This window comes from Nyctibius grandis, chromosome 18 (genome assembly GCF_013368605.1).
Source record: "Nyctibius grandis isolate bNycGra1 chromosome 18, bNycGra1.pri, whole genome shotgun sequence".
Lineage (NCBI taxonomy): Eukaryota > Metazoa > Chordata > Aves > Nyctibiiformes > Nyctibiidae > Nyctibius > Nyctibius grandis.
In genome coordinates this window covers 10,657,114-10,682,698 of record NC_090675.1, presented here as the reverse complement: position 1 = coordinate 10,682,698, position 25,585 = coordinate 10,657,114, and the positions used below count along the sequence as shown (strand labels likewise).

The 25,585-nt window shown below is 47.2% G+C and overlaps 1 protein-coding gene across 1 annotated transcript; it reads left to right on the top strand.

Annotated features, from left to right (window-relative positions):
- The first annotated feature begins 438 nt into the window (after positions 1-438).
- Positions 439-24,901, top strand: AKAP1 (A-kinase anchoring protein 1). The gene is made up of 11 exons (XM_068415817.1): positions 439-526; positions 11,624-13,305; positions 15,723-15,856; positions 17,251-17,377; positions 17,952-18,082; positions 18,478-18,655; positions 19,345-19,495; positions 20,146-20,213; positions 21,667-21,740; positions 23,054-23,119; positions 23,263-24,901. Exons 2-11 carry the CDS (start codon positions 11,646-11,648, stop codon positions 23,320-23,322), a joined length of 2,649 nt encoding a protein of 882 aa, XP_068271918.1. The 5' UTR covers positions 439-526; positions 11,624-11,645; the 3' UTR covers positions 23,323-24,901.
- The last annotated feature ends 684 nt before the right edge of the window (positions 24,902-25,585 follow it).

Sequence of the window (25,585 nt, the reverse complement as noted above, 5' to 3'; positions counted from 1 at the left end):
TGTCGCCTGGCAACGCGCGGGGCCGCTCCCCGCCTGTGATGAGATGGACGTCCCAGTAGCCGGCACAGCCGCTACCGCGGCCAGGGCTGACTGGGCCTCGGCGGCACCTCGCCTCCTCGCTCGCCTCACGCAGAGCGGGGGCCCCTCTGCGCCGAACCCCCGCGAGTACCGAACACGGACGGGGGGGAGGAGGCGGGCGGCGGCAGGCCGAACGCCCTCCCCCAGCCACGGCAACGAGCACGAACATGACCCGTCGGGACGCTCCCTCAGGTACGGGCGGCGGGAAGCGCCGTGCGCATGCGCAGCGCCGGGGGCGGCCGGGCCTCGCGGGAGGCGGTGCTCTCGCGAGAGGGGCGTGGCGAGAGGGGCGTGGCGGGAGGGCGGGGCGGCGGGAGCCGCTGCATGTCCCAGCCCGGCGGCCCGGCCGGGCTGCACGTGGGCTCGGCGCGGCCGCGGCGGGGGGGGGGACTGGCACCGGCACCGGGCACCGGCGCGGGGAGGGCGGCGCCGCCGCGCCGGACCGTCCGTAAGTACTGCGGCGGGCCGTCGGCCGGCCCCTCGGGGAGCGGCGGCGCCCTCCGCGCCGGGCTGTCAGCCGGCCAGCTCCCCTCGGCGCGGCGCCGGGGGTCTGGCGGGGCCGCCGGTCCCGGCCGGGGGGCTGCGGGGTGGGGGGGTGCCGGCCGCGACGTGGCCGCAGCGGGAGCGGTCCCGCACAGCCCGGGCTGCGGCCAAGGTCAGCGCCGCCGCGCTCGGCCCCCGGCTCAGCCCCGAGGTCACGCCCGGTCCCCGGTGGGGCTGCGGGGGGGGTCGTGCTGCCGTCCAGGCTGGAGCGCCCGGCGCGGTGCGGGGCGGAGGGCGCGGGGCTGCCCGCAGGCACGGCCGTGGCTCCGGGGCCGGTGGGCTGCTCAGGTGAGGGGGGCAGCGGCCGCCGTAGCCTGGCAGCGGGGCGTGAAGGCTCCCCGAGGTCTCGGCGCAGTGACAGTTCGGAGTTTTTCGGTGGCTTTATGTGTGTTTTACTACTTATTTCCCACTCGACAATAGCAAAGTCAATTAGTACGCTCATGGGAGAAACAGCTGTGCAGGCCAGAGGAATTGTGTGAGTTGGTATTAGATGTGATTCATTCCTGCTGCAAACCGTGCTACATGTAGCTACTTAGAAATGAAAGCCAGAGATGACAGAGTGTTGCAGACGTGGTAGTAAAGATTAAGGGTGCCTTGTGTTGTCTCTTGTATGTCTGGTATGGCAAGGCTTGCTTATGTTATGGTAATAGCCGATAAAAACTGTTATTAGCAAAGTTTTAATACATTGTAGTGGCTTCTGTTTGTAAGCCAGCATGGATTATAATCAGGAGCAAAGGAACTAAATAGTATTGCTACTGAGGAAGTCGTGTTTCAGTAGCCTGGCTTTCTTGGAAGAATCCTTGTTGTTTCATGCTTTTTTTTTTCTTTTTCCTTCTTCCCCCTCCTTGAAGCAAGTAAGATCTGAGTTACTCACGTTCCAGAATTGGGCAACTTGATCTACGTCTGGCTAAGTTCTTTATCGCAGTCTAGTAAGTTATACCATGAAGCAGGGAACACAAAATGAAGAGGCATCTCAGTAAAGGCATCCTTTTCATGAAAGTTATCTGTAATAGTAGGAAACTACAACAAAAGCTGCCTTTGACCACAGTCTGTCTGTTACAGAAAAGTAAGGGGCTGCAGGATGGAAGAAATTCTGACTTTCTGTGTTTCCAGGGTCGTGTGCTGCCTTGGGCAGGTCGGCTGTTGTGCTAGCACCTGCTGAGTGTTATCAGAGCCTCTGTGGACTTTGTCTCAGGTGAAAGGAAATGGCTTGTTACTGGGGAAAGTAGTAGCAGGAGATGGTAACTTTACTTTTCTCCTGTTTGCTTTGTGCCTGTGAATGATCTACTGAGTTATGGCCCTATGCGTGTGCGCGGTATAGCCAAGGAGGAGCACGTGGCGTGCTGGAGTGCAGCACAACTGCTTGTGAGAGAGGTGGGGCTTTTTCTTGGTAGCACATGGACCAGAGCTGTCAGAGCGACTGAGCTGAGCTTGCTCCTCTGCTGGGGGGGTCACTGTGTGACCCAGTTCAAGTCACTTAACCTCTTCATTCTTTAACGAGCTTCCTGTGTGAAGGGTGAAACAGTGTGCAGGCATCCACCTGTCATCTAGTAATCTCATTGTACCTGTGATTCTGGAAAAGGATAGTACAGCTTCACTACATGTATCTTGATGGCACAGTTTAGTTCTTGATTAATTGGTTTGCTTGCATGTGCTGCCCAGTGCGCTGAAGGAAATGACAACTTTTAAGTAAGTTAAAAGAGCAAGAAGCCTGTAGAACTTGAGCTGGGCTTGAAGCTTGCTAGAACCCACCTTCTTATTGCATCGCTCACTGTCCTGGTACCACTGATCTGACAGCCTCCCAGCTCTGTCTCAGTCTTTCATTGAGCTCTTGAAGGACTTTTAAAAATGCTCCTGGGACACCAGTGCTGGGGGATTTAGGCAGGTGAATCTCACCATGACTGTAACAGTATCTTGTACAACAGGGCTACAGGCTGTTTGCTCTCAGATGTGAAACAAATAATATTGTTAGGTTTGAAGGGTCTGCATGGATGGTGCTGCAGGAACCCAGTTGCTTTGTGTTGTGATAGCTGCTACTTAGTTACTACTACTTGCTCTCCTTAGTCGCACTGAGTTTAGATACCCGTCAAATACTGAATGATGAAAAAACCGGCACAGATACTAATACTGAAAATCCTCAGCTGCCTAGAAAGCCTTGGCTTTAACCTAGATGTTCCACAATGCCTGAAATTAGACAACAGGAATTCCCCTCACCACCCAGGGTGTGACATCACAGAGATGAAGGTGTCTGCAGTTCAGATCCACCAAGGTACGTGGGTTTCCAGTTCCTGCAGATTCTCTTGGGAGTGGACTGTGGCAGGAGTTTGTTTGAGGATTGCAGCCAAAGCTGTTCAGAGCCAGAAGCAGCTGATTTGCTACCTTGAGACTCTTGTGTTCATTTTGAAAACATTGCATGCTGACTTCAGGGGTATGAGAGCAAGTATACTTTTGCAGTGGTTGAGTTATCTGAAGAGTATAATGATTTAAAAGCAACATACACTGTTTCTACGGCTTTCATCTTTCATATGCATTTAAGTGATGTGAAGAAATTATTTAAGGTGTTTCTAGTGTCCAGGGAGAAGGTAATAAGATCAGGGCTTGTATCCCAGGTGCCTTTAGCAACATCTAGAAGTAGTAAAAAACATTAATTAAAACATTAATTACTTTTAGTTGTTTAATGTTTCAGATCTAATGACTAGCCTTTTAAAAATCCTGATTTCTAACTACAGTGCTTCTGTGGAACTCTTAACGCAGAGGGCTGGTTAAACTTCATGAAGTGATGATTAACTTTGGGCAGCCACTTTCAGATACTTGGAAGAAGCTATGTTATTCAGCAGGTGCTTAATATTTCCTGGAAATTAAGGCTGTTGAGTTTGCTTCTCATGGGGATTGCTGAAGGTGATATGTTTGCATGTCACTCTGTGCTTTTGCAAATAATCTGCCTTCAGTTGTTTTATTGTGAGGTTTTTTTTTATTGTCCACTACATGGATTTTGTTTAACTTTACTGCTTCTGCATTTCGTACCCTGGCTGGAAGCTGACTCTGAATTTATGGGCCCTGTCCATTACTATTAGCAGAGTTGAGTATTTCTTAAAAGATCATTTTAAATCACTCTTCAGCAAACAAATCACTGCTTGTAGACCCGAAGAGGTCCTGATTGCCTTTGACCTCTGCTGCCACCTGGCAATGAGGGTGAGAAACTTACCATGTGCTATAGCTGCTTTTGACTCCCTGTGTATAAATAGCAGCAGTTCCTGGCAAAAGCTCACGATCTGCCTGTGTCTCTTGTATCGAGGGCATTAGCTTTGCATGGGGAGAGAACCGTGAATTGGAAACTTGAAGTCTCTGGAACAAGGGTTGGAGTATGTATCCCCTTAAATCTTAGGGCTGTGACCCTGCAGTTTCCCCTTCCTTAAGGAGGAGCCTCTTTTGTTATGAGCTTGGACTTGCACCTCATTTCTCATTAAAATGCAGGGTTAGGAAGAATTTTCTGGTGTTCAAGGGTGCAGGAAAGAAATTTGCACATCACTTCCCTAAAATATTTAGAGTTGAATGGAGTGTAGTGTTCTGTTTGCTGCCTGGTGAAGAGAATGGGCTCCCATCTCTGGAGCTGGAGTACCTGTTTTCTGGTGTTTCCTCCAACTCGATGTGACTGTAGGAAGGTCACTTAATCTGTGTCTTGGCTTTGCTCTTTAAAAAAAGGACTGCAAAGGAGGCAGACAGCAATCTTTGGGGGAAGCCTTTCTGTGTATGAGAACAGCCCGTAGCATAGTGTGGGCGAGGGCTTGTAGATGCTCCTGTAACACAGATCACAGTGAAACGTGTCTCTCTGATTAGGTCTGAAGTGTGTTGTGTAACTTCTTGTAGGAAGCTTATTAATGCATACTAGTTATCTTCCTGCTTGTTCAGTCTAAATGACTCTTAGTGAAACCTTTGCTGTTCCTTCCTAGCATAGATGCATATAGAGTGCCTTTTTCACAAATGTTTGATATTCTTCCTCTCCGTGTGCTTCTGCAGCTTATTCTCAGCAAGCCAAGCTCTGGGCACAAGGCTTCCAACTGAACAGCACTGCTTTTTGCTTTTCTGTTTAAGTCTCGTCTAGCTTTTGTTTTGAGAAGCTGTTTATCAAGGCCTCGCTGCTGCGCACAGCAAACCTCTGAGTGAGCAGGTCTGGGCACTGTTCTCCAGATACCTGTTTGGTCTCGGTGCTGCCTCTTTTCTCGCTGTCTCTTACAGCAGTATCAGTATGTTGTGATGTAAACCTCACCATTCTGTCTCCTTGAAAATGTAAGTCTGTCTTTTGTCTTGTGTGCAGAGTATATTGGAAGCTCTTGGTTAGTTTAGTCTCTGCTCCTGTGTGTTGTGCATGCCTGTTTTGTGAAAATTGATAAAGATGCCAGGCATTTGACTTAGGCATTTGACTTAGCTGGTTGCTTTTAAATTTTAATTTATAAGCTGCACCTGTAGTGGACCCTGCACTATGTTGCCCATAGCAAGGGCTGCATTAGCTTCATTGGTACAGAAGCAAAGACAAAATGCTAATTATTGGATGTATTTTTTTCTGAAATTGTGGAAAATAGTTTGTTCTATTCTCCAACCTGGGTGGAAATAACGAAAGATTATAAAACCTGGATTTGGGGAAAACGTTTGTAATGTGTTGGTAGATTATAAAAGTAATAAAAGCTGCTTTGTCTGTACCGTGGAGGACTGATTCTCGTTAGTCTTCTATTTGTAGGTGTGTTGAGGAGTTTCTTTCGAAACTGTTGAGAAAGAATCCCAATGAACTGATGTCTTAGCATCTAGGCTGTAAAAGTGGTGGCTGTTCCCTGGTCAGGAATGCGTGTGCACAGAGTGGGATAGCCTACATCAGAGGGCTTTCTCTGCAGTTTAAAGCCAGGGGATAATAGAAGGGTTGCGTGGCCTCTGGCTTATTTGCCTAAACTCTTTTGGCCAGCTTGAAGAAGCAGAACACTTGGTCTGGCTCTGTTTCTGGAGCAGACTCCAAAACTGGCAAAAAAAAAGCCCCCAAACCTCCACCAAATTTTGAGGAATAGCCAAGAAAGATAAAGGTGGTATTGGTAGAGTGGTGCGGAAGCAGTTTCTGAAGTTTGCTTCTGTATCTGAGACACCTTTCTGGCAAAGCAGTGAAAAGTTGATCTTGCCTTCCTCTGTAACAGAGGATTCACAGGAAGACACTAGCTTGGTTGAGGATACTATAAATAATTAAATGATTGGAGCAGGAAGGTAATAAGATATAAAGTGCAGTAAGGAGTTTGATAATCTGATAGGGTTAACATTGATTAAAAAGTACAACCTGTGCCTTATTGCATAGCAGGAGTGATCAGCTCGGGGCCTTGTGTTGATCCAAGAGGCAGTGCAGGTGGTGAGGGTTGCTGGTGGTGGGTGTTTGCATATATATGAGCTTCTTGGTGATTTCCAAAACATCTGTAAAAACACCCTGCTGTTTGGCTAGGCTGGTACTTTTATTGTAAACCTCTGTGTTCAAATGTGTAAATAGAAACTGTCCTGAGTCCTGCTTTGGCCTAGAAGTGATACTGCTGGAGCTGTGCTGGGCCACTATTTGGCTCCTGAGTGGGAGAAAATACACAGAAGCAGTGACTGTAATATTAAAAAAGCCTGGGACACTGGTGTAGCAGCTTCAGCTGCAAAGGAGGGGAGTGAGCTGTTGTAGGTACATCAGTGAAGCTGATTACACTGAAAAGCAGTTTTTATCTTAGAGATAAAAGACAGCTTGGTGGTGATGGTGTTTCTTGTTCCAGAGCTCTAGTTTAGCTCTACAACCACCACCTTTTCCAGCCTTTTACTTATGTCATAATTTATCCCTCTGCAAATAGGACTATTGGTTGTTAAATATTTTAAGGTTGTGGAGTGGCTTCATTAGTAGTTTTCATTCACAGAGGAGACTCTTTCATGAGCTCTGTAGCCCATGTTAACTGGGCTGTGAAAAGGTGGTATTGCTTAAGTGGTATCTCTTGCTGTTCTTGTCTTTCAGTACTTGTGCTTGAAGTAGAAATTGCTGCAGAACACTTTTAATTATTTAAGTATAGAGAAATGTACCCGTTCCCCTCTTATTTTAAAATAAGTGCCATCCATCTTGTGATCTTGCTTGCCTGGATCCTACCTGTCTTTGGATGTTTGTAGCTACTGAGTCATGTTTTCTGAGGTCTCACCTCTAGGTGATGTTTGTTTTGATGGTGGCACACCAGGCTGGCCTGGGAGAAGAGTGTGGGAAAAGCTGCGAGGTCTTGTGGCCGACTGACACTCTGGTGATCAGGAGCTTGTGATGCCAGGGCTTGCAGAGCCATCCTGTGAGGTCAGCCGATGTGATGCTAACCTGTGTGGGTAGAAAACCTCTTTGCTCTTCAGTTTGAACCACACTCCAGAGAGGCTTTCCAGCCAGATCTGGAAGAAGCAGGTGGTTCCCTCCGTTGTGGACTGTTTCCTTTATCTTTGTATGAAAAACAAAGAACAAAAAAGCTGCAGTTTAGATATCAATGCCATGTGCCAATTCAGCTTTTGATGAAAATACGCTTTATGCTAAGGGTAGGTCAAGTAAGTCTTTCTGTGTCTGTTTCTGTGCAGTAATTTCTCTTACTTTAATCTTAATTGTAGGGCCTCCAGTTCTTTAGGATTTTGTCAAGTCCTGTTCTTATGCCTCCTATAAGGCAGAGCATGTGCTACTGGTTATTTTTAGCATGGAAAATTTTAAGAGCCCACGTGGTCCCATTTAGCTTTAACTGTGCCAGCCTTGTCCAGCTTTTTTTCACCCAGATAGTATTTATTTCCCAAGTGCTGTATCACTAACTGTAGGGAGTCATCCTGGCCTTGCTGTTGAAGCTACATTTCCAGTTTAGCTGCCTGCTTGTTTGCTCTGTGATCCTTCAGGGCAGACTTTAATTCCAGCCTTGATTTCCACTGCTTTTGGGGTCTGGAAGCAGAACCTCTCAGGTGCGGGGGCAGAAGGGAAGTGGAGGAGGCAGGGACCGGCAGCGCTGTAGGGTACGTCCCTGCAGAGCACGGGGGCTCAGTCACTTGGGAGTTGTCCTGGTCACTCTTCTTGTGGAGACTTGAAGCAGCTTGCCCCCAGAATAGACCTTCTTGTGTGTAGACCCTGAAAATCTGGAGCGAGTGCTTGCTGAACTCTCCTCTCGGACCTTGAGAATGAATTATCTGGCTTCTCTGTGAACTCGTGCTGCAAACATTTCTAGCCTTATAAGGATGTGTATACTGAAGGGTTGTTTGTCCTGGCTAGAGAAACAAGGTGGCTTAAAACTGCTCTGGGACCCTAATGTGAACATGTAGAATAAGCTGACTGTCCTTGGCTTTTTTTTTTTTAAGTAGATGAGTGTGTGTGTTCATTCTTGTCCTCATCTCTCTGATCTTTACCAGGAGCTTTCCATAAATCAAGTCAGGATACAGATCTGGAGAGCTGACTGACCCCTGCTCTCCCCTTGGTGTCTTAATCCCATCCTGACCTACTGTGGGGATTATTTAGCAAGTTGGAAAAGTCTGATATCCTAGCTGCAGCTCTCCGGCCGTGCCTTGATACAAGGTGTGACATTTAGACGGGATTCCTGACATGCCAGAAGGAAGCGGCTGGTGGCACGGGGCGAGCGCGTACAGTGTGTGAGCTCCGCACTATTTTTGGTGCGGGACTGTGTGGGGCCCTGCACGCTGGGAAACAGCACTGGGGCATCCAGCGCTTCACGCTGGTTCTGGCTTTTGCAAACTGATCGTCTCCGGTCCAAAGCCTCTGGAGCTGCTGGGCTCCCCAGCTGGCTCCTCCTGCCTGGAGAGTGCAAGGACTGTGGGGCCAGGCTCCCTCCGGTTTGGCAGTGTTTAAGGCCATGGGATTTGACAAGTTGCCAGTTTCTGTTCTGCTGCTGGCAGGAAAATCCCAGGCTTTCTTCCCACCATGTGCTTAAATGATCCCATGGCCCCTGCAGTCCTGAACTGACTGTCAGATTGGCAATGGAGGGAGCGTTTTGTTGCTCCTAAATGTGTTAGAAAGTGGATGTGGGCTTTAGGAGCTCTCCTGTGGAGGAAATGAAAGAGAAGTGTGTGCTGCATCTTACAGCCGTTCGGTTGAGCAGGTTAAAAATCAGCTGTCTTCCAGGCATCGCATAAAAAGTGACATTGTGACCAGCATATCAAAATCAGGCCACCGAAGTCTTCCTGTCGTGTTTGCGTAAGGAGATGTTTGTTGGTGTTAGCTGTCCCCTAGCCAGCCCAGTGCTTTAGGATGTCTGCTGGCATCTTGTGCAGAGCCACTGCCTTTTGTCCCTTTCTGGTTGATGGAAGGATGTGGAATTCCCATTTAACAATCACTGATAGTATAATGCAGCTCATGCTAAAACTAGTCAAATTAAAAACGGGACATGAAATGAGCTTTGCAAGGAGCAGTCAGCTAATCCACCAGTCCCCACTGATCTAAATATCACAGAAGAGTGAAGGTCTTTATCTTAAGTGGTATTAATGTTTAAAATGCCTCTTAGAACTGTTTTGTCTGCCAGGCTTCGGGACAGGCCTGTCCCTCTGTGGGGCATCCTGCTACTGTCTCCCTGCGCTGCAGAACTGTGTGGGACTATTGTTCGTACAGTTGGTGCAGCTTCGTAGGGAATCGGGTAATAATAGGGCTGTCTGTTTAATTAGGAAGGCTTGCTGGGAATGGACTTATGTGAGCTACTTTAATTGGAGTTTGTGGTACGCCTATGAGACAGCTTGTAGGGTGGTTCTGCATTAATTACAACTTAAGCAGATAGCAGATGAGCACTTGCCGTGGTTCACAACGTGCCATTGTGCTGGAGAGCATAAATGTGAACCTTGTGTCTTAGGAACGTACAGATTTCACCCTTTCCATTTACCCAGTTCCAAAAAAACAAACATTCAAATTATTGCATAGGTTTGTTGTTTTTTTTAATTCCAAATCTCAGATGTTGCCATTAACCGAAAGTTCATCCTCAGCGGTGAGCCCTGCGACCTGACTGGATAAAGCCAGCTGGAAGTAACTTGGATTTAGAAGGTATCAGAGAGAAATGCCCAGTGAACACAGACTCAAGTTTCCTGTGTAGAGCAACATAAATACATCACTGGTGATATTCTGGAGATGTTACTGGATTTCTGAAATCATGTCTGCAGCTCACCTTTGATTTGGGATTGAGCAAGACACTTTCTAGTCCCTGTTTTGCCATTCATTTATCTACTTGCTTCAGTCATTAGGACTCTGCGGTAGGCAGTACAGAAGCAAGGCTGGCGTCTGAGCTAGCCTGGATCAAGTTCTGTGTTTGCTCCTGTGGGATGGGAGGGAGTGGCTGGAGGAGGTGAGAAATCTGGAGTGAATCTTAAGTTATCTGAGGCTTTCGATGCTCAGTTTGAGCCCGAGGGAGGCATGGTTTTGTCCCCCAGCTAGAATGTAATCAGCTCCTCGTGAAAATCGGGGCCCCGAAGGAGAGTTGTATTCGGAAGCTGTGGTCAGTACGCTTGCTCTGATAGCAAAAGCTTTTTTCCATTGAGACAGACTAAGCAGAGTTGACAGGCTGATGTGATTGACTTCTCTTGGCTAAGAAATATTATGCTTCTGAGGAGGAACTAGATAATATTCTTTTGCAGTGGGTGGTTCCCATTTCTAGGACTCTTCTATCTCCTGAAAACAGTCTTTTATTTTTGTTGCTTATCAGCAAAAGTCTTGAGGCATGTTTGGAGAAAAGTCTGTCGTGTGTAAGCATCATCAGAGACGTGATGTTCTGCTTTGATTCCTCCTGCTCAGTGAAAATATAAACTGTAAGTGCTTTGCAGCAAGGCTGTTGTGGGGATGTGGGTAACTGTTTAACTTTGTGTCCCAGCTGTAGACGTTCCTTAAGGAAAAGGAAAGGCACTTCAGCCCTGCCTCATATAACCCAGGTGAGGCCTGTAAACGGAGGAGCGTGACAGGGACATGAGTCTCAGTGGTGTCCAGGCAGGGAAGAGTTCACACGCTTTCTAGAGTAAAAGAGAGAGCTTTCAACTCCAGAAAGTCAGAGGAGTAGCAGCTGTCAACATAGTAAATTTAGATGTAGAAGAAACTTCGGAGCTGGATTCCTAAGTAGTAGCATCTCTATACAGGCTGACTTTGCTAGATAAATACCGCTGTCATAAGGGTGTTATAGCATATTTCCCATCTTCACTACTGCAAAATCTTTTAGCGGGACTTCTGGTTATTGGGAGACACTTGCTTCATCAGGCTGTGATCAGGCTTTAGCCTGATCTGTGGCTGCTCAGAGAATTTCTCTTCATTCTTCCCAGGCTGCCTGCCCTTGCTTCCACCCTCTGTAGGCTTCCTTTTTGTCCCTGAGTTTGTCCAGGAGCTGCTTGTTCATCCATGCAGGCCTCCTGGCGTTTTTGCCTGCCTTCCTCTTTGTTGGGATACATCACTTCTGAGCTTGGAGGAGGTGGTCCTTGAATATTAACCAGCTTTCTTGGGCCCATCTTCCTTCCTGGGCTTTATCCCATGGTACTCTACCAAGCAGGTCCCTGAAGAGGCCAGAGTCTGCTCTCCTGAAGCCCAGGGTAGTGAGCTTGCTGTGTGCCCTCCTCACTGCCCTAAGGATCTTGAACTCCACCATTTCATGGTCACTGTATTCAAGGCTGCCCTTGAGCTTCACATTCCCCACCAGCCCCAACTTGTTGGTGAGAACAAGGTCCAGCATGGCACCTCTCCTCGTTGGCTCCTCCGTCACTTGGAGAAGGAAGTTATCATCAATGCATTCCAGGAACCTCTTGGATTGCTTATGCCCTGCTGTGTCATCCCTTCAACAGACATCAGGGTGGTTGAAGTCCCCCATGAGGACCAGGACTTGTGAATGTGAGGCTACACCTATCTGTCTGTAGCCAGTAAGATCATAGCCCTGCAGGCATGTGCATGTCTCTGACTCCTCTTTATGAAACTTTAGCCTTCCTGTTACCTTCCCTGGGGCTATTTTAACATTGTTTCTGTTTCTCCTAGATAATTGCTGAGGGTCTGTAAAATGGCTTTACGCTTCCACAGTGCCGTCCCATATGTCATACCTGGAGTGCTGGCACTTGTTAGCTGCTGGTGGATCTATTCGCATAGAAAAAAGCATGCAAGCTGTCATGACAAACAAGCAATAGCCATTGAAGAAGAGCAGCATGAAGAAGTGCCAGAGAATGATTCATCACCCAAAACAGAAGTATGTTCTCAAAGATTGCCTCTCTTGTTGGAAGAGGAATGTCCAGAGAATGAAACCTCGACCTCCCTGCTGTCAGCAGGGTCGACGACGCCCTCTCTTCTACGTCAAACTCATGAGAGGCTAGATCTCTCACAGGACCTTCTAGACCTGTCAGTAACGACATTTCAGCCCAGCAACCTTGAGGACGACAGTGAAAAACTAGAAACAATAGGATCTCAAGATGAAAGCAGTGTCCCTGCTTGTGTTTCTCTCCCTCTGATCTCAAAGAACACAGAGTGTCATGACAATGCTGCAGTGAGCCTTAATTTAAGCACCAGTGCAAACCAAGATCCGTGGCCATCAGCATCAATGACACTGACACAAGAGTCTTTGGGAATCGTGGAGAAGATCAGCAATGCAGAGCAGTCAGATGATTCTTCATTTAAGCCCCCTAAGGAAAGCCAGATGCCAGAAGTTGTGCTGTCAGATACTGGCTCTGTGACAGCCCTTTGCTTGGGATTGGAGAAGGAAGCCAATACCCCACAAGCCTTTCTCAATGATGAAGTTGAAGTTGTATCAAGTCACAAGGATTCTGCAGTGAGCATGTTACTGGATGGTTTGGAGTCTGCCTGTTTGGAGCAGTCCAGGGAAGAAGAGATGTCAGAGTCAATTGCCAGTACTGTACCTGTGGGTCAGGAGGAGGACACACAGCCCAAAGGAGATGAATTGGAAAGACAGAAGATTGGAGGAGCGAGTTTGGACAAGGAAGAAGTTGAGAAAATTGAGCAAGCAGCAATACAGATTATTTCCAAGGTCATTTTGGCAGCAGCTGAGGAAGTGCTGTCTGGTGCCGCAAGTGCTGCGTCTGCTCGAATCTGCCAGGCTGCAGCCAGCCGAGTTGAGACACCTCTGGAGACGGCAAGAGTTGTTCCCTCACATCAGATGCCTGTGGAGAAAGCTACAGCAGCCAAGGAGAACATTGCTGCGGCGGGTGATGCTGCGGTACTGACGTCCCCGCGGACAGAGGAACGGGATCAGAGTGTGACAGATTCCAGCTGTTTAACACACAGACGTTTGTCCTGCCCTGTTGGGGGAGACACAAAAGACTGTGAGATGAAGAACCTTGTACGCAGTGAGTCCCAAGGAGTTGACTGGACTCCTGTGGAAAGCCATGGAGGGTCACTGGAAAAGTCGCCTTTGGTTATGGAGGACTCTGGGTGCAGCACATATGCATCTGAAGGTGGGACAAGTGTGGAGGACCCATTGCAGATCACAACGCTGTCTGTCGCATCAGGCCAGCATTCGGACTCACTGAGCATATCTGCAACCCAAGACACATCTACTGAGCAGAGCTCAGTACCAAGCGAAAAGCCTCCTACTCTGAAGCTACCTGAAGATAGCAAAGTGCCGTACAGTAATGGAGTACTGAAAGAGGACGATCCAGACTTGCATCATGAGTGTAGCAGGGCGCCAGGGATGGATGAAGATCACTCAGGAGGTAAGGGGTTTGAAAATCTTCCTACAACAACGTGGTGAACAAGCATTTTATGTGCTGTAACCCTTCTGCTTCAGAACATTTTCAGATTAATCCTCTTCATGTTTAACTCCCCCAGCAGATGAATATTTAGCCCTCATGTGCAGGTGGGCGTGCATTTCACAGAATCACAGAATGGTTGGGGTTGGAAGGGACCTCTGGAGATATCTACTCCAACCCCCTGCCAAATCAGGTTCACCCAGAGCACGTTGCACAGGGTCGTGTCCATGCGGGTTTTGAATATCTCCAGAGAAGGAGACTCCCCACCCTCGCTGGGCAGCCTGTTCCAGTGCTCTTTCACCCTCAAAGTAAAGAAGTTCTTCCTCACATTCAGATAGAACTTCCCATGTTTCAGTTTGTGCCCATTGCTCCTTGTCCTGTCACTGGGCACCGCTGAGAAGAGTCTGGCCCCATCGCATTGACACCTGCCCCTAAGGTATTTGTAAGTATTGATGGGATCCACCCTCAGTCTTCTCTTCTCCAGGCTAAACAGAATTTGCTCCCAGGATTCCCACCTCTCTCGGATCCAGGGTTAGCTGGGTGATCTTCAGGATATACTGCAAAGGGGTGAACAGGCTGGTCCCCTTTCAGCACAAAGCTTATTGTCTAAAGCTAAGCATGTGCTTGAAGAGCCCAGTGAAATGGACCATGTTTGGATGTAGGCCAGGCTGTTGAACACCTTGTTGCTTTGAGACCTGCTAATACAAATGATTTCTGCTTCGGTTCAGGCAGCCTCTAGTAAGCACTGGGCTCTTCTCTGTGTTTATGGGCTGCTGCTGAAAGGAAGCTGTAAGGTGGTTTCTGAGGTGCTGCTGGATGAGCCAGGGAAGTGCTCTGATGAATTGTGATAAAATCAGTTGGTTACAGACCAATTACCCTGAAGCCTTTTTGCTTGGATGGGTAGGTGCATGCCAATAAATCCCAACAGGGAGCAATGTTCATGGAGTTCCTCCATCTGTCTCTGTGTTGCTTTTGACTTCTAGATCCTGGATGATGTGCGCCTGGCAGAATACAAAGCTGTCTGAGCAAATGTTAACCTGTGTGACCTTGGGGATGGATGTTAAAATCCTTTCTTAGACCCTGTGGTGCCAACAGCCCTTAATGACAGGATGTGTTTTGTAATTGCTACAAAGTGGTTGGAACACTGCTTGTTGGGAGACATGGGGATTGAGTTTGCCAACAATTAAGGATTAAACCCACAAAACATTTTCAGTAGTGAGAGTTAGCCATAGGAAGAAAATGGTTTTGCCTTGTTATGAATGCTAGTGTGACAAGAAGGTACAAGAGTGTTGTGGAGTCTGGTGATGACAAGGGCTGAAAGCTCTGCACTGAGACAGCTGAAGGGTAGGGAGAGGGGGTATAGCAGATAAAGTTGATAATGTGGCTATGCTGGATAAGAGGTCCTACAGCTGACCTTTGCACCCAGGCTGTGAGACTTAAATTGTCATCCTTGTCGATGAAGTCTATGGCAAACAGCTGCACTGTTTACCTTTGACTTTCTAGGCATCTGTGCTGTGTTTCTAGTGAAGATGTGGCAAATGTGAAGCAGCTGTTGGGTTTATCTTTCTCTTTGGTCTTGCATTGGATAGTCTGAATATTTGCAAGCAAGTGAGGATCTTCATGCTCCTGCTTGTTAATCTGGAGGTAGGATCAACCTTGTGTTACACTGACTGTATCTGGGATCTGACCAGGAGGAAGCTGTTTGAGTTTGTCCCCTTCCCAAGCAGAAATGTTCCTGGTATTGACTGATGATTTGGGAACAAAACATAGCTCAGCGCTAGCACCTGGTTTCTTCAAGCATATGACAAATCTGGGCAAGAGGCAATCCCCCACCACAGCTAGTAGTGGGCACACCTGGCACTCAGGTCACTGCAACCCCTCTTGGGGCAGGAGCAGAATGTCAGTGCAAAGAGCAGATGAACAGGTTGCAGGGCACTCCCTGCGTGCTGAACTTCCTGTGAAGGGCCCTGTTTAAGCCATGGGGAAAATGCAAAATACCTTGCAGCAGCAGCAGCTCGGTGTTGATGTTAGCATAGCTCTCATTCAGCTGGTAACTTTGACTTGTAGTGTCTTGTCTCTGCTGCTGTGTAAGGTGTCACCATGTTTGAAGGACGCCTGCTGAACTCAGGTCTCCTTCCGTTGCGTTCTCAGAGGTGTGCAGGTTTTTCTCCAGGAATAAAAGGAAACTTGCAGTAGGCTGTGTGTGATGGGACTTTACCCTTTCTGAAGTACTGGAGAACCTGACACAGGAACATCACAACTGAATGCACAGGATGAGCTCAGTGTAACCTCTCTATGAAATGATGTATTTTCATGGCCTTGTGTCTGGTCACTGGATTGTGTGGGTCGTCTGAGTGCTAACACGTGTGCATGTCTTGTAGGTTCGGATACAAAGAGAATGGATTTTGTGGACAGTGGCTGTGCCATGGGGAAAGCAGTGACTCGCCAGAACTCTAAACTAGGAGGAGAAGCCAGCAAGTCCGACTCCATTATCTGGGAAATAGAGGTCCCAAAGGTAACCAGCTGCAGGCCTGCTCGTGCATCCTGCCCTACTCTACATAGCCATCTTCTGGTTCATCCAGTCTGGTACTGGCTCAGTGCCATCCCAGGGAGATCAACAACAAGTCAAGGGGGATTTAAGCATTTAGCTCCCATTAGGACTCAACAGGAGTGAAGATCCAGTACACAACTGTAAACAAGAGGCATGTCAGGGTAACATTGGTTGTTGGACTCGTGGTTCCCCATTATCGTCCACCCCAATCTGTTAGTCTGATGCTTTGAAAGCATTCAGAAGGCTTTAAGGGTACACAGTTAAGAGCAGGTGATGAATTTTTTCTTCTTTCCACTATGTAGGCGGGTTATGTTTCAGCTGCCTCTCCAAACCCTCCCTCACAAGCTGAATGCTCATCTGAGCTATTCTGTGGAGCTGCTGTGTCTTTATAGTGAGCTTTCTTTTGGGTTGAGAGAGAGATCATGCTTTTTAGGACTATGTTCATACCTTCTCCCCTGCTTTTTATATGCAAAGTCTCCTTTGGCTGTCCTGCACAGCACTGCTCTTGCAGTTCTGCTTCTCAGCACACCCGAATCCAGCAGCTCCCAGCAGGATGAGCGTGTTGCCTTGAGTGCTTGGACGCTGTGAGCCCAGTGAAGACATGTAACTCGCATTTCAATTGATCAGTAAAACGCAGGCTAAGGAAGCAGTTCTACAGCAGAAAAATAGTTTTCAGTGGCTGGTGAAGACAGGCTGTCAGTTTTCTTAAAGTGGCTAACTTCACATTGTGTAGGGTTATCCACGCTGCCTCGGGCCCAACACTTCTGCTCTGGTGTCTGCTCTCTGACAGTAAGTGGTGGCAGGTGCCAGTGGAAGAGTAGAAGTGACAGGGCTTGCAGAGACACCGTCTTCATCACCCTGCACAGCTGTCCAGGGACTCTGTAGTCTAATGGGCATGGTAGCCTGGTTTACTCTCCTGTGAATTTGTCTACTCCCTTTCTAATCTCATTAGCGTGTTTAAAACTTGCTAAAACTTAGTGTTTCGTATTTGAATGGCAAATGCATGTAGCATGCTTTTTAAAAAGAAGTGGTAGGAGACTGGGAGAGGATGTGACTTTGCTTGGCTGTAGGAAGACAGTAGCCTTTACCAGGCCTGGCTTTGTCCTGTTGTGCCTTTGTGTCGTTCTACAAGACACGAAGATGGATCTATCAAAACGAGCTGTGCTTACTGATCTGTATCTACCTGGTCGTACCGCAGAGCAGCCGAACTCTGCACTGGTCCAGCATTGCCTTATATTTATCCTGCCTGGCCCTATGCTACAGGAACTGGGAATGTGGGTGAAATAAGCCACAGAGAAGAGTGTTGTTTGATCTACATTTCTCTTCCTGACTGTTGCTTTCTTGTCTCTTTCGTAAAGGAATTAGTTGGCCGCTTGATTGGCAAACAAGGAAAATATATGAGGAGCTTGAGGCAAGCGTCTGGTGCCAAAATTTATGTCGCAACGCTACCTTATTTCCGTGACTCCCAAGTTTGTCACATCGAAGGTAAGTAGAATGTCTCTTTATTCATGGTCTAATGTGTAGCTTGGGGGCCTGAATTAGATGGGCAAGGAATTTAAACAGATTTAGTGGCTTTGTGAGTCCAGTGCTTTACAAAACTTTTCTCCTCAGTGCTATTACAGTAGAGGTGTATGCCAAGTCACCTGTGCCTTGGCATGTGAACCCTCTCTTCTAGGGGTGAGAATGCATTTTAACATCTTCAGCTGCTGTAGTTCAGCGAACACCTTTTGCAGGATTGCTTCAGGCTTGAAGGAGCAGTGATGGGATGTGTGTCAGCAAATGCAGTCTTGACTGTGAAGGATGTTAGATTAATTGTGGCTGAAAAATATCTGCCAGTGCATTGGGTTCATACTGGAAGCTAAAGCTGTTGAAACTGGGGCCTGGCAGGCTGAGTTGCTTGTGTTGGTCTGATACCAGGTTAAATGGCCAATCTATTAAAACTCAAGTTGTTGGTGTAGCTCAGAAGGCTTTTGGTAGCTATATTGCTTCACAAGTTGGGAGTGAGAGTGTCCTCAGCATATCTGTGCTACAGACTTTATGTGGGATTTTTGTCTTCCAGGATCCCCACATCAAGTAGAAAAAGTACTGAGCCTGATTGGCAAGAGGTTCAAAGAGCTGTGTCTCACCAACATCCACGCTCTACCTCCACCAACACCGATGACGCTTCATTCCCTACTTATGACTGCCTGGGTAAGTCCCAGCTTGCCGGCCCTGCTGATGTCAGGGTGGAAGGCTGTTGGTGGTCACTGCTGTCTTGTATGCTGTATCCATGTGGCTGGTTCATAGATGCTCTCAAAGACAGTTTGGTTTTGTGTGACTGTCTGTTGTTCTCTGAGCCGAGAGTCTTTTTACGTACAAAGTGGGCCCCACCCCAAGTCTGATTTCCTTTAGAACAGCATGAAGTGACAGTGAGTAGCTTTCTGCTCCTGATCCAAAGCAGCCTTTGGAAGTGAAATACCAGAGCTCCAAGGCTTTTCCACCCATGGCTGGAAGCCTCAGGAGTTGCTGGTGGAACATGGAGTTGCTGTGAATGAAGCTTGTGTTGCAAAGAACACTAATGAGAATTTCTTTCCTCCCCATGGCAGCTGTTCCTCCCAGATGGAGTCACTGTAGAGGTGGTTGTGGCAAACCAAGTTGATGCAGGGCACATGTTTCTACAGCAGTATACACACCCCACTTTCCACGTCCTGCGAAGCCTGGACCAGCAGATGTATGCCTGCTATTCTCAACCTGGAATTCCGACCCTGCCAACTCCAGTAGAAGGCAAGTAACTTGGTTGCTCACAAATTGTTCAGTTGAGAAACTTCTTCTAGGGTCATGCAAAAGCCTGACACCGCTGAGTTAGGCGTAGGAAGTTTCCCAGTGGATGAGCTGGGTGATAGTTCACTTGTCGTTTCATTTTTTTTTTTAAGCTGCTGCCAGATGTTGCTGTACTCTTCCTTACCCCACTCATCCCTGGAGTACCTCCCCAGCCACTTAATTGCATGTTGAAATTCAGAATGAGATAAAGTCCCTCTCAGGTTATTTCTAATCAACTTGGCATCTGGTGTATTTTTGCTGACAAAGTGTGGAACTACTCCCAAATCTTCATAGCATCACTGTCTGCACATGGTGTAAAGTGGAGGGTGCATCTCGTGGAATGGGTTATTAGCACTTACTTTCCTTTTTTGGGGACAGACCTCCCTGTCAGTGACCAAAGGCTGGAAGGGAACTGGATAGCTGGGTAGAACAGCATGGTAGTGGCAGACAGACTTGAGAGTAAAACCCCCCTCTCCTGTGTCCCAGCTGCAGGCCTTGTCTGACAGGGGTATGGGCGATGTTGAAAGAAGATGGGAGAAGCATAAGAAATGCTGTTGATTCTCAGTAGATAACTGTGCAGCACTACTGGTGCTTGAAGTGCTGATTGCTGGAAATCCACTTACACCAAGCCTTTCTTCTCTGTACTCTTGCAGTTGGTATTATCTGTGCGGCTCCAGGTCCGGATCGGGCATGGTTACGGGCTCAAGTTATTAGCTACTTTGAAGAGACCGGTGAAGTGGAGCTCAGATACGTGGACTACGGAGGATACGACAAAGTGAAGATCGACACAGTCAGACAAATCAGGTCTCTAGCTTCTCTTCCATGGCCTGAGGCTATATCTGGCTTGAACCTTCATCAGAGGCACCGATACTGTTTGAATTGCTTATAGATTTTTCCACAGCTGAGGTGGGAAATGGTAGAAATGTTTGTCTCAGCCGTGGGTGTGGATTCCTTGGGAGCACAGCAAGCTCTTGCAAGGCTCTTTTGAAGGGGAGGGGACAGAAAATTGCAACTTCTGCCACTTCAGCGTGGAAGCTGAGCAAAAGGATGCCTTCAGGAGGCCCCGAAGTGTAGTTACTTGGTGAGCTAGGAGTAGGATTCAGATTCTCTGTGTCCCAGCGCCATAGGCTGGGAGAGCTGCATTGGATGAGGGTTTTTTTTACACAAGCCCATTAAATACTTGATTGTGTCCCAGAGGTGGGAGAAAAGCAGTACAGCCTCCGTTATGGAGGTGGTTTTTGTTCAGAGCCCAGTCCAACCCAGCATGCTAATCAGGCAATTTATTGCTGCTGCTTAGATTGCTGGGAGAATAGTCTGGGTTTTTTTTTTTTTTGACTGTCATCAATTTTAAACTGAATTCCTGTTACAGCAATTGATTAATCAATGTCACCTTAAAGAACACAAGAGTAACTTAAAGCCATGTTCTTATTCTGATTGATTCTCTTTTCTTTCAGGTCTGATTTTTTATCACTACCTTTCCAAGGAGCCGAAGTTTTACTAGACAACGTGGTGCCACTTCCAGGTAATGGAGCTCTCGATGTACCGTTGGCGCTCCTCCTGCAGGTTTAAATGGATACCGACTGTGTACGAGCAATGATTCTGTCTAAACTTTCTCCCTCCTGTCGCAAGCACAGTCTCTGATGTGACTAGAGCAAGGATTGGAAAAATTGTATTTTATTCTTCTAAATGTGCCAGCGTAGCAGAACCTGTCAGACTCCAGGGGAAAGATGATAAAAGTCCAGGCTTTTTCCTGCATGGAGGAGAGAATGAATTACTCTCCTAAAGAGCAAGTTGGCAGGAATGGCAGGGTATAGGTGAAGTAGCTGTAACTACTGTGCCTTCTTCTGTCATAGAGTAACTGTAAATGCAAACTTAGTTTTTAATCTGCTGGACAAATATCTGACATTTTCCTACTAAAATGACTGATGGGTATAATTCTGTGTTCCAAAGACTACCATGCAAGCACTGGAAGAACATCAGTTAATGCCTAGAAATGCTTTCTGGTTTGCCTTTTTTTTTTTCCTTTACTGGTGGTATTGGACACCAATACAACCTGCATCTCTAAAAAGCTGCCCTTCTGGGTGCAGAAGGGGTGGCTGTAGGAGCTGGGGGTCAGGCCAGGTTTCACCACTGGCGTTTATGGCTGGCAGGACTCCAGGAGGTACAGGCCCTGCCAAGGCTGTAGATGGATGGCAAAGTTTAAGCTACTTCTAGCAGAAGTCGATGTTTTGCACGTTCCCCGAGGTAGTCAACCTCCTTCAGTATTTGTGGGGTTGTAAGGGGTTCACTTGCTGCTGGAGATGGTCTCAGGGCGGGGAGCACAAAGGAGAAACTTTATTTCGCAGCAATTTGGTAGGAAATAAGCAACTTTCCTCCAGAATGAAAACACTTATGTCTGGTCTACAGTCTAGATTGTAACTGTGCTGCCTGGGACACAAGGGTTTCCTGCTGCATTGCAGGTGTGGAGTTAGCAACAGCACCCACATAAGCTGTGCTTACTCGAGCTTTGCGCTGCCAGTGCTTGCCTTTGGCACTGTCCAGGCGCCAGCCAGCCTGCGCTGCAAAGGCTTTTGAGTTCCCCTTTACAGTATTGCACTCTGTGCAGGGTCAGTGAAGTCCTGAGGCCCCTGAGCTTAGTTTATTAAGCATCAAAATACTAATGGCAACTCGAAGGTACTGCAGAAGTCTACTTTTCTGTCTTTAAAGTCTCCTAATTCATCAGCCACTTATGTTCACAGTAACTTAGCTAGTGGCTTTAGAAAGCACTTCATCCTTCCCTTCAGCAACACAGCAGGCATACTTGTGTGATCTCCAGCTCAATAGATGGTTTCAGCAAATGCCTGCAGCAGCAGTAGGTGGGGATTCTCTGGCCTGACTTATGTAGGAGGTCAGACAAGATTAGCTTAATAGTCCCTTCTGGCCTTTAAAGCCTGTGAATATCTCATTTGTTTTCTCCTGCTCTTTTATTTCCAAAGATGAGGATCACTTTTCATCCGAAGCTGACGCCGCCGTTAGTGAGATGACCAGAGGTGCAGTCTTAGTGGCGCAGGTACGAGAGCTGTCTGGAAAAGCCTTGTTGCTGATTTGACTGTTGTGCCCCCTCGCATACTGTGTGTGTTAAAATCAAAACCAGAGCCAGGGCTCGTAAGCCCAGCTGCTGGGCAGGGCTCTTGTTGAGAAATCTTGGTGCTGAGAACTTCTTTGTGTAGCATCAGCACTGCTCAGGACTGCGTGGCTGGCACGGGATGAGTATTCCCTCCTGGTGCAGATGTGGGCAGGGAGGAAGGGCACCTGGATGGGTTTAGGGAGCACAAAGTGGCCTTTCTCCAGTGGATCAAGTGTTCGCCTGGGTCTGCGCTGCTTTGCCAGTCTCAACTGCCTTTGCAACACTGACATCAGGATCTGGCCCCTGGCTGGCCAGAGGGAGAAGTAAGGCTTCTGGCAGCGTCCCGAAGGCCTCTGCGTGCAGTGCCTGAGCCCAGGGAAGAGGCGATTCCCTCTCTCGAAGGGCTTCCAACAGTGGCTGTAGCTCTCTGCCTCAGTTAATTGGAGCGAGTGGGAAGCTGATAGCATTTGTGGCGCTCAGTCTCACAGCTTCCTTTGGTTTAGTGCAGTGCTCAGATGTGTCACTAGTGGCACAAGGGCACAGATTTGAGTGACTAGGCCGCACCTCGAATCCTGTGTTCAGTTCTGGGCCCCTCACTACAAGAAAGACCTTGAGGTGCCAGAGCGAGTCCAGAGAAGGGCAGTGGGGCTGGGGAAGGGTCTGGAGCACAAGTGTGATGAGGAGGCTGAGGAACCTGGGGTGTTTAGCCTGGAGAAAAGGAGGCTGAGGGGAGACCTTCTCGCTCTCTACAACTGCCTGAAAGGAGGGTGTAGCAGGGTGGGGGTCAGTCTATTCTCCCAGGTAACAAGTGATAGGACGAGAGGAAACAGTCTCAAATTGTGCCAGGGGAGGTTTAGATTGGAGATCAGGAACAATTTCTTCCCCGAAAGGGCTGTCAAGCGCTGGCACAGGCTGCCCAGGGCAGTGGTGGAGTCCCCATCCCTGGGGGGATTTAAAAGCCATGTAGATGTGGTGCTGAGGGCCATGGGTTAGTGGTGGGCTTGGCAGTGCTGGGCTAACTGTTGGGCTCAATGATCTTAAAGGTCTTTTCCAACCAAAACGATTCTGTGATTCTATAACTAGAGCAAACTTGCCAGCAGGGTGTCCCAGCTGCCTGGTGGCAGTAGCTACGTTTCCTTTCGCCTACGCATATGTTTAAGTATGGAGAATCTGATATGCAGTGAATGATGCCAGCCTTGCATCCTCCATGGCTCAGACCAGAACTGCTGCACGCTAATGTTTTTCTGTGTTTCCAGGTCACAAATTATGACAGTGCAACAGGTCTGCCGCTGATACAGCTGTGGAACGTGATGGGAGATGAGGTGTGTTTGTTGACATACTTATTTTTTTAACACTTAGAGTATATGATTATGGAGACCTTTCGTTGTTGATTAGAAACTTGCTGATGTTTCTTGCTACCTGTTTGTTCTTCTTTCTACTTTTTTTGTTTTTCACCTCTCTTTAGGTGGTGTCAATAAACAGAACTCTGGTGGAAAGAGGATTTGCTCAGTGGCTTGACTACTAGCAATGTCCTAGATGCCTCAACAGCTCTTTCTCCAGAGAAAAACGAAAGAAGAAATCCTGTGTTGCACTGTTACAATTCGGTTTGGCAACCTCTCACGAGAAAACCTGTTTACACCTGCGTGCGGAGTTTTGTGGTCCATTGAAACTCGTTTTGCTCAACTGTTACCATTTCAGTAGAAACACATACCTCATCTTGGTGAAAGGCGGGGTGTTAAAAGCCATAATGACAGATACTGTAGCTTTAAAGCAAAAAATCCTCCTTGGCCTCTACTCAAAATTTGAATGGAAAAAACCTGAAAACCTTGGGGCTTGCTTGAAGCTAGCCCTGAAACGTTACCTGTGGTTGCATTTTTTGTTCAAGATGTGTAATTCCCCATGAACTTAGTGTCTGCTTTTCCTAAAAATTACATTGGTTGTCCTTTTTTAACAGGCTCTGCCTATGAAATTAATGAATGTTATTAAGGAATTTAATGTTCAGTTATGGATTTTTCTATATTGTGCCACTAACCTGCACAAACAACATTCATCTTGTGTCTTCCTTATGCAGGGAGGTAGATGAATTGCATTCGTTGCACTTACTGTGGCACATGTCTTGCTGCAATCATGGTTTTTAGGCTTGATATGCTTAAGGAAGAAAGCTGCTCTGTGCAGATGCTTGAAGTGCAGGATACGTTACCACTACAATTTTTGTTCTGAAATGTCATATATTTAAAGAAAAGAACTGATTGCCAAGCCCAATTGTAGTTTATATTTTTCTAGTTGTGCAAGTCTGTAAATATATATAAAAAAAAAATGTAATATTTTGTACAAGAAAAACACTGGAAACAAAGGGAACTTTACAGAAACTTTTTCACACCAAAATGTCCTATGTAGGTAGAACTGGTTTGGAGTGCATTAGGGTAGCCGACATATTTGGAGCATCTGAATGTTGGGAGTGTTTCAGCTCTGCTGTATACAGGATTAGCATTCCCTTAGATTGCTGTCTGGTTTGAATTGTGATCACTGCATTTTTTGCTATGTTGCTGTACAGATTTGTTTAAAAAAAAAAAAAGTAACAATGGCATTTATATTGCAGTGGTGTTCTCTCAATTTTTTTTTTTTTGCTCCTTTTTAGATTTCTATCATGTATTTAAAATTTTGCTCAAATAATTTAAGCTGACTTACTACTCTTAAACACGTGCCCTCTAATGTATATCATTTTAGATATGTATTGAGCTGGGATTTATCACTGGCAGAGAATATACTTGCCAGGAAGGTGTTGATGTAGTCAGTCCTCGGAAGTTTTTTCAGTTGGATTCAAGGATGTCATTACATCCTATGAGCTAACAGATCAGTGCATCACACATTTGGATAGTTGCCTACAAAAGCATTTGGTCCAATCCCTTCTGATACGGTATGGTTATATCCTTTTTTTTTTGAGTTCTCTCCTATTCGGTGCTTATGATTTAATGTTCATGTTTGCAGTAACATCCAATGAAAACTAAATTTGGTAACTCAGTTAAATCTATAAAACATTTATCCTCTTGGAATGTTTCTGTCCATTTAAATTAAAGCTCAAATTTTAAGCTGTCTTAATCAAACTGTGATGACTAAGAGCCTTCATTTCCTGACCTCTTGCGATACAGGGTTGGGAAGGGAGCTCAGTGGGGTAAGCAGGTGAGAGAAAAGCCTGATGGCTTTTCAACAGATGCAGAAAAGTCAAGCTTGAAATCTCCTGGGGTTCCTTGTACTTCCAGCTGAAAGCTAGGTTTATTTTTATGATGAATTACTTATTAGAAAGCCTTAGTCTGAGCACTGGTGCTCAAGGCTTTAAAATCAAAAGTCGCAGCCTGTATAGATACATAAATAGCTTCAGTAGCACCCCAGAGGTGTGGGGGTGTTTTTGTTTTGCCTTTTTTTTACATTATGGACAATGGTGAATGGCTTTGCTGTGTTGGGGGGAGGTGAATATGGACTGCTTGGAAAAGAGCAGGGGAAAAGGCACAGGTCAAGAAAGGAGCAGGGGGGGTTGAAACAAGTTAGTTGTATTTGCATCTTCCTTTCTGAGGTGCAGTGGTGGTGCTTTGTGCCCCGTGAGACCTCAGGAACGTGGCTGGGGTGGGTTTTGAAGGGGTCACGCCGCTCGTCAGACCAGCCACGTCCACTGAAGCGGCTGGATAATTCTTGGCTGCAAACCTGGGGTTGAGCATACGTGCGTCTGAGCTAAGCCGTCCCACGGGGTTAGTTTGACTAAAGCCATTCAAAGGGGCTTTACCCTTTGAAAA